We start from the raw sequence: 8,130 nt of genomic DNA, 5'->3' as shown, positions 1-8,130 counted from the left end.
GGCCTGGTGGTGGGTATTGAGGAGGGCACATTCTGCATGGAGCACTGGGTGTTATGCACAAACAATGAATCATGGAACACTACATCTAAAAGTAATGATGTAATGCATGGGGATTAACATAAGAATAAAAAAACTAAAAAAAAACACTGCACTGAAAGCTCTGAAAAAAAAAAAAAGGAAGTACTCAATTCAAAAACTGCCTTACCCTCAGCAAGAACAACGGGGTCACCGAACACAAGACTGCCCCCACCCCACCCCTGGCGCAGTGATTCCAGAGGCCGAGAACCGGAGGTGTTGCTGTCACCAGAAGGGTAGACCCAATCTGGAACTCCACAGGGAGGGCCCGTGTCCAGGGAGTTTGTAGGAAACAATAGCAGTCAGTGGCAGAAATCAAAGGTCAACATGACCGCTGCCTACAGCTGCAATTCCAGTTGAGGCAAAGAATAGAGCCACTGAAGTTTCACAGACGTCAGGGAAGTGAGTCAGCCGTGGTGGACCTCGAGCTCTCACATATTCCTAGAGGTGTGGAAGGTTGCACACATACTAAGCAGAAAGTGAAGCGGGTCACAGTTCTCTGCTTTTCCCTGGCCAGACATGAAGCTTTTTGCAAACAAAGTAGAAGTCAGGGCAGATTTGTAAGCTGCTTGAATGGTAAATGTGCACTCCAATCCACACATGTTCCCTCAACAAAAGGTGTGAGCCTTACCCGTTTAAGGTGCTGCTAAAACACAAATTTAACCTAGTGAATCTGAAGATGTAACTGGCTTTATCAAATCATTCATGGACCGGGCAGCATTCCATATAGGAAGTAGAGGTGGGAGTGACTCTGAGGAAGGTGGGAAAGAGGAAGAAAGAGAAGAGGGGAGGGAGGGAGGGAGGAAAACAAGAAGGGAGGAGAGAAAAAGATCTTCTTGCAGTGACCACTTTGCAATGTAGACAAGGATCTAAGATTTACATTGTACATCTGGAACTAATGTAATGTTATATACCAATTGTCACTTTGATGAAAAAACAAAGTGAGCAGGGCAAACTGCAGGGCAGCCAGAATCCACAGAATTAGTCCAGGCAGGTAATAAAACAAACAAAGCAACTTTATTCAAAGAGACTCTAACTAGAAACAAAACCAATAACCATCAAAGAGTGGATGAATTTAAAAAAAAAAAAAGGTGGTATATTCATACATGGAATTGATTGAGCAATAAGAAGGAATGTGGGATGACCTAACAACCATATGCTAGGTGGGGAAAAAGCACGTAGATACAAAGAGTATATACAGATGATTTCATTTTAATACAAATATTAGAAAAGACAAATCTAAGCTTAGTCATATCATTAAGCATACCAGTGGTTTCAAGGATGCCCAGTTGGCGGTTTAGCTGCACATGAGGACAGGGGTATCCAGGTAATGGAACGTGCTGTACCTTGATTGTGGTCTTGCTTACATAGGTGTATACATTTGTCAAAATGAATGGAACTCCACACTTAAAACAGATACATTTTATTGTAAGTAAATTACATATCTATAAAGTTGATTCAAAAATTCCAAAAAGAAACAAAATATTGTACCCAGTACAAAGGACATAGACAGACTGAAGAAGTAGACATGGTCCCTCCAGGCAGGTGGGTGCAGCCCTGACTGTTTCCTCGCCCACCAATTCACAAGCGTGTATGCCTGTCTTGTGTTCAGTGCTCGACAAGTATTACTTGAATTAGTGAATGAAACTTAAAGGAAAAGCACTCCAGACAGGTGTCTGAGCTAGCACTACCCTTTGGGGGGTTTGTTTTCCATATACATCCCTTGCCTTGATCCCGTCCTTATCCTGGGGACCAGCTCTCTTGTGCCTTTTTATTAACCATTCAGTGACACGTCTGCCCCACTGCCCTGCAGACGTTGCCTGCTCACTGTTTCTCTCTTCATGTTTAGAATAAGTTGGAGAGGGATGGCTCATTGTATTTTTCAAGTAAGTATGGCAGGGAGCAAAGTTGCATTTTTCCTTAAGAGTTAGGGAGAAAATGAGGGAGCTAAAGGAATGTGGGATTTCTGGGCCAAACAAGAAACACTGGAACAAGAAGGGAAATGTCAATCCTTCAAATACTACAACCATGTCAGGAATGAACATTATGAAGAAAGACTATCAACATGACAGTGAATCTAACTTGGATATGGTTTGTTTGGGTTTGATTTTCACTGAGCATGTATTACACACAGGAAACGCACCTTCATCATGATCATTGTCCCAAAAGAGCTTGCACATAGGAAGGGGAAGAAAGACCTAGGTAACTGTGTGCAGGGTAGAAGTGAGGTGCACATATAGCAGAGATGAAGGGCTTACCACCCACGGATCAGGGAACACCCTGGAGGATGAGAATCAGAATGGGCTTCAAAAGTAGAGGACTATTGAACAGATGGAGATTACAAGGAAGGGATTCTATACAGAGTTACAGAACTAAATTAGTTTATGTGAACAATGATTATAAAGCAGAAACAAGAAAAAAATTAAATAGAGGGAAAAAAGAATGTTATCATCACTCTGTGGTCCTAGGTTCCTGGGCCACTGGAGAGGGTGTGATGAGGCAGCTCACGGGATGTCTTGATAGGAGCTGTGGAAAAGAAATGGGAGATATTGGGTGCACTGGAGGTGGTAAGTGAGGATGAGGGGAGTGTCAGGAGACAGAAGCTAAGAGAGGTAAAAATGGAATGTGAAATAAGATACGGGGAAGAAAGGAGGAAACACAAAGAACTCACCAGCGCTTCTTAAACCACAATGCAAGGACTATCAGAAGCATTAGGGGCACTATCACGGCCAACAGGATCAAGTACAAGGAAAGGTGGTGTCCTGTGGGTATTGGAAAGACACACCGATGTCATTTTCCACCCACTGTCAGTTCTACTCTGTCCACTGATTTCCTCCCACGTCAACATATGCATTGGGTATGAGGGCCATCTTCAACCGGCCTTGTCACGGTATTCTCACACCTGCTCAGAGAGGGCACCTCATCTCTCCCTAAGTCTCTTACATCTGAGAGCCCTTCATGTTCCATCATTCCATCCCTACATTCTTGAAGTCACTTGTATTCATTCCTTCCTGATACTGTGCTCACATAATTCTGGTGTCATGATACCTTCCTCTGCCCTAACCTCTAGGCTCAACAACCACCTTCGCACACCTACAGACCCAATCTTACTCACCCCAGTACAGAATGATGTCCTGGTTTCCTAGACTGCTGTGTCTCACCCGGCAGGACAGGCCGGCCGCCTCCTCAGCTTCCACGTCCAGGGTCACTCGGAGATACCACGTTCCATCTGCATGGGGCAGGACGTCGCCTTGCTGGGTGCCCTGCTGCTCCTGTTCACCCCGCATCCACATCACCCACACAGGCTTTGGGTAGAAGCCGGAGACGTGGCACACCAGCAGCAGACGGCCGGGACCGGGACTGGGGCCAGTGGACAGCCAGGCCTCTGGCCTCACTGCAGAGGGCATGAGAGGTATTCAGATAGGGACTCTAACACAAAGCTTAGGGGTCGTTAACCACACCCATATGCATGTATTATCTTCCTTTGGGAAACTTGTACCCAGCAAACCCTATCTGTCTTGAATTCTTCCTTGTCCCGACTTTGAAAAGGACGGTGGGAAGGGGCAAGACTTGTATAGAAAAATCTTAGAGGAAGGGGCTGTACCAACCTTGCCTCTTGTAATCCACCTTCGAGGCATCAAAGAGACCCAAGGCAAATCGGGGACAGGTGTTTGTGAGGAGCTTGTGCACAATTTCCTTGATGCCTTCGTACTGGTTTATGAGATCACAGGCACTCTGGGCTCTGCTGTCACCCTCTGGAGCTGGCACCCATGACATGTTTTGGAAACTCAGGAAATCTGATCCTTCATAAGCTGCCTCTAAGAAGACTTTTGCAATGTCACTAGAATGTAGCTCACAGCCAGCTGTCATCTGTACTTCAAAAGGATCTAGGAAGAAGGAAGAAGAAGAAGAAATAGAGATTTGTTAAAAAAAAAATGAGAGAAACAATATAAAAACTTTATTAAAAAGTGGATCAAGGGGATGCCTGGGTGGCTCAGTCGGTTGAGCGTCTGCCTTCGGCTCAGGTCATGATCTCAGGGTCCTGGGATTGAGCCCCATGTTGGGCTCCCTGCTCAGCGGAGAACCTGCTTCTCTCTCTCCCTCTGCCTGCCACTACTCCCCCTGCTCGTGCTCTCTATCTTTCTGTCAAATAAATAAATAAAATCTTTTTTAAAAAGTGGAGCAAGAAAATTTTATGGGGGTGTAGGGGTAAGCTAAAGATGTATTTGATCAGCAATAAGGAAGAGAATTGATGGGATGGGGAAGGGGCCATAAGGAAGACAAGCCAAGAATCAAGAATTTGACTTGAAGAAGTCGGGGAAATGATAGGTGAGTCACAGGTTGGAGGGTGAGGGTGGAGGGTAGGAGCCCATGTGAAGGAGTTGCAATTACAGCTCTCCAGGGCACATGACACAGGCCATAATGGTTGTTGGGTTGTGGACATAGACCTTGGAAGGTACTGAATGGAGAAAGAGACCAAAGTTTAAGGGAATCAGGTGCAGAGGTGGACAATTGTGTGTCTCCATGTTTTACCATAGAAGGGAGAACACTGGGGAAAGATAAAAATGCACAAGAAAAAAAGGAGTCAGAAGAAGCAAGAGTCTAGGAAATCTTGAGGAGTCAACATATGGAATGACCCCCAAGAAGTTTATGCATGAAGATTTTTATGGAGGGACAGGAATAACGGCAGTAGCCCAGAATGATATGAGGATGTTTCCCACAAACAGAAGAACCTTCTGAGGGATTCCCTTAATTGAGTAGATTGAACTTACATCCAAAGTGCAGTTGACTGGCATATTCTTCAGTCTCCCGAGTTAATCCAATGAAGTAGACACGGAACAGCAGCTCCAGATCTATCAGCTCCTCATCGCTGAAGTTGCCCTTAGACCAGCTGTGCAGGAAAATGATCGTGCCAGACTCACTGTCCCAGCCATGAGTCTGCACATCACCCAGCCAACCTGAGCCTTGATGTTGTGCCCAGGAGTGGTTGGCAAAGGATGAGATCTGGATGACGTGGAACTGGATGTGTTCCTGAGTGGCTGAGGGTAGTGGAGGGGTAGAGGGTCAGGTAGTTTAAGGGAAAAAGGAGGCAAGCAGGAAGGAGAAGATGGAAAGTGAACCAGTTATGAGAGAGACGAGAGACAGAGAAAGAGGGAGGAAGAGAGAGAGGGAGAGACATAGAGAGAAGGAGGGAAGGAGGAAGAGAAAGACAGGAGGAGAGAGAGAAAGAAAGGGATGGAGGGAAGAAGGGGGAGAGAGAGGGAGAGACAGAGAGACAGAGAGAAAGAGGGAAGGAGGGAGAGAAAGACAGGGAGAGAGAGAGGGAGAGAGAGGGACAGAGAGAAGAAATGAGAGAAGCGGAGAGGGATAGAGACAAGTTATGACTAGGTTAATGATGGCATTTCCCTCACCCGGGGCCCCATACTCTTTTCAAGGGGTAAGCCTTACCAGGAGACAGGAACCCTCAGGGTGTGAGGACTCTGGTGACCTGAGAATCATGATCTGTCTAGGGAAAGGCGAGCACACCCCACCCGGATCAGGGACTGGGCAGCCGGCAGAGCTCTTACCTTCTGCACTGTCAGCCGCCGGGAGAAGAGCAGCCAGCAGGACGAGTTCCAGAGATAGTATGTCACTGGCAGACATTTCTCAACTTCCCTCTGTTCTCAGCAAACCTGCCCCTCAGTGTTTCTGTTCTGACTTCCTTCTTCCACCAACTGCTAATTGAAACAAAAGACTATCTGCTGCTCCTTCAACCTCCAGCTTCCTACGCGTGCTCTCATTTCCCCTCCAGCTCAGACCAAGACTGTCCTTCTGGCTTGCTTCCCGCTGCTCTCCTCGTCCTCAGCCTCCCCTTCTGGATTCCCTCCTCGAAGTTGTGTGTGACAATGGAAGGTCTCTGCACCTCTTGGAGACTCATGTCTCACCACTACAACAAAAAACAGAAACTGCATGGGGTCGCCAAGCCCTGCTTGTTCTAACAGATCAGAGTCCCAGTTTCTCCACCAGCTCTGCCTCAGTGTCCCCTCCTCCTCCCATCTGGACACTCCATCCTCCTCTTCCCCTTTTCAGTATCTTCAAAGCCTCCTCTTTCCTATCTCACCCTGTATCCTTCCACCTGTCTCCTTCCCTGATTCTCGCTGGCTCCTTTGTAAATGGGAGGATTTGCGTTCTCAGGTCTACTGCCATCTCCCAGGCACCTGCATAAACCACAGCTGGTTCGCCGCTATCCTTAGAGATGAAAGCGTGGCCACCCCAGAGTGCATAGGACCATCAACAATACAAAGCATATGCCCTCCTCTTGAGTTTAATTTGTATATTCCCTCACTAAAAAGTCCCTCAACACATGCTTGGTACCAAGTATCTTAGTAGCTATGTGAACATACAGAGATGGACAAGTGTATTTAAACCAAGAATTGAAATACATTGTGATAATTGCTGTTTCAGTGTCTAGCATCCCGGACACAAGGACAACAATCTCCAGGGACGCATTCTGACCACCTGGCCCCTGGAGTGTCCATGATTTGAAGTCTTGAGTGGAGGCTGTGCTTTTCAACCTGAGGGTGTGGTGGACAACGTGTACAGCGATGGATTGCGGGGAGGAGGGGTTAGAGGTACAGCTTTTCACAGAGACACATGCAAGGGAAGGCTTGGAACTTTCTCACTGATGGTAAGTGTTGTGATCTGATGAAAATACATTGTCAGAGGGGCGCCTGGGTGGCTCAGTCGTTAGGCGTCTGCCTTCGGCTCAGGTCATGATCCCAGGGTCCTGGGATCGAGCCCCGCATCGGGCTCCCTGCTCAGCGGGAGGCCTGCTTCTCCCTCTCCCTCTGCCTCTCTCCCTGCTCATGCTCTCTCTCTCTGTCTCTGTGTCTCAAATGAATAAATAAAAAATCTTTTAAAAAAATAAATAAATAAAAATAAAATATATATACAGTGAGGGGCGCCTGGGTGGCTCAGTCGGTTGAGCATCTGCCTTCGGCTCAGGTCATGATCCCGGGGTCCTGGGATCGAGTCCCGCATCGGGCTCCCTGCTCAGCGGAAGGCCTGTTTCTCCCTCTCCCACTCCCCCTGCTTGTGTTCCCTCTCTCGCTGTGTCTCTCTCTGTCAAATAAATAAAATCTTTAAAAAAAAAAATACATTGTCAGAAGAGAGTGGCATTTGTTAATGTTCAAAAATATGTATGTCGCCCATTTGAGAAGTGCCTGGTGATTTGTCGATGGTTCTGACTGGTTAACGTGTGTGAATGCATGAGTTCCGATCTTTTAAAGACCAAGCCATATGTTATTATAGTGCCCTTTAATAACTTCCAGAACTCACCGAGTGCAGGGGACACTTACTTAAATCCTGTTTGCAGCCATTTCTCTTTCACGTTCGTCAGCATTAATAATGAGGCTGGAGGTCACAGTCAGTGAGCTCTTTCTATTACGGCCACAGATACGGGGCGATTTCTCTGTGCCAAAAACTCCTCCAAGAACCACCAACCACGATTCCAGCCCCACCCAGATCTTGCACACGCCCCAGATCCCATCACTGCCCGAATCTTCTTGTCAATGGCAACCTGCAGTGTTAGGAAGCCACAGCCCACACGATGCTGTGTGGTTATCACAGTCCGCTGTAGGAAACACACAGCCCTCCTGCTCCCTCACAGGGGGGTTAAGGCCACGGAGATCCGGGCAGTGGAATGTGTGGTGCTGCAGACATAGGCCACCTGCGGGGCTCTGAGCACCTGGCTCTGCAGAGCTCGGGAGAGCCGCTGCCTTGGATGGCAGCCCCAAGACAGAGGCTGCGTGTGGTGTGCTGGTGTGAGAAAGCAAGCCTCTAAGATTCTCAAGTTTACTTATGACTGCAACCCAACCCAGCCATACTGGTTAGTATTATAGAGCCTGTAGAACCAGGTAACTAGCATTCTTTCCCCCTCCTAAGCTCAGAACCAAATGAGGTAGAGATATAAAGCATAAGATTATCAATCAAATTGTCAGCTTCACTTCTGATAAAGCTTCTGGAGAATTTCCGTTACATGTGTAATCCAAGTAATTTTGCTGGCATTGAACTCCA

The 8,130-nt window shown here is 47.1% G+C and overlaps 1 protein-coding gene across 1 annotated transcript; it reads right to left on the bottom strand.

The window, feature by feature from the left end:
• Positions 1 to 1,482: 1,482 nt before the first annotated feature.
• On the bottom strand, positions 1,483 to 5,969 carry LOC102743100 (T-cell surface glycoprotein CD1c). Its single transcript, XM_006740874.3, has 6 exons — positions 5,643 to 5,969; positions 4,848 to 5,114; positions 3,684 to 3,962; positions 3,191 to 3,469; positions 2,747 to 2,837; positions 1,483 to 2,601 (listed from the first exon to the last, which is right to left on the bottom strand). Exons 1-6 carry the CDS (start codon positions 5,716 to 5,718, stop codon positions 2,580 to 2,582), a joined length of 1,014 nt encoding a protein of 337 aa, XP_006740937.1. The 5' UTR covers positions 5,719 to 5,969; the 3' UTR covers positions 1,483 to 2,579.
• Positions 5,970 to 8,130: the final 2,161 nt, after the last annotated feature.

The sequence above is a fragment of the Leptonychotes weddellii genome, unplaced genomic scaffold, assembly GCF_054177405.1.
Source record: "Leptonychotes weddellii isolate Sample4059 unplaced genomic scaffold, ASM5417740v2 HiC_scaffold_9368, whole genome shotgun sequence".
Taxonomy (NCBI): domain Eukaryota; kingdom Metazoa; phylum Chordata; class Mammalia; order Carnivora; family Phocidae; genus Leptonychotes; species Leptonychotes weddellii.
This window is presented reverse-complemented; position numbering and strand designations above follow the sequence as displayed.

Bases quoted from the DNA above. Each gene is read 5' to 3' on its own strand.
- LOC102743100 (XM_006740874.3), bottom strand. From the start codon at position 5,718: ATGTCTGCCAGTGACATACTATCTCTGGAACTCGTCCTGCTGGCTGCT. The intron at 3,963-4,847 runs GTAAGTTCAATC...CCTTCTTCCTAG, and splicing joins CAGTCAACTGCACTTTGGAT to ATCCTTTTGAAGTACAGATG. The intron at 2,838-3,190 runs GTGAGTAAGATT...CAATACCCACAG, and splicing joins GGACATCATTCTGTACTGGG to GACACCACCTTTCCTTGTAC.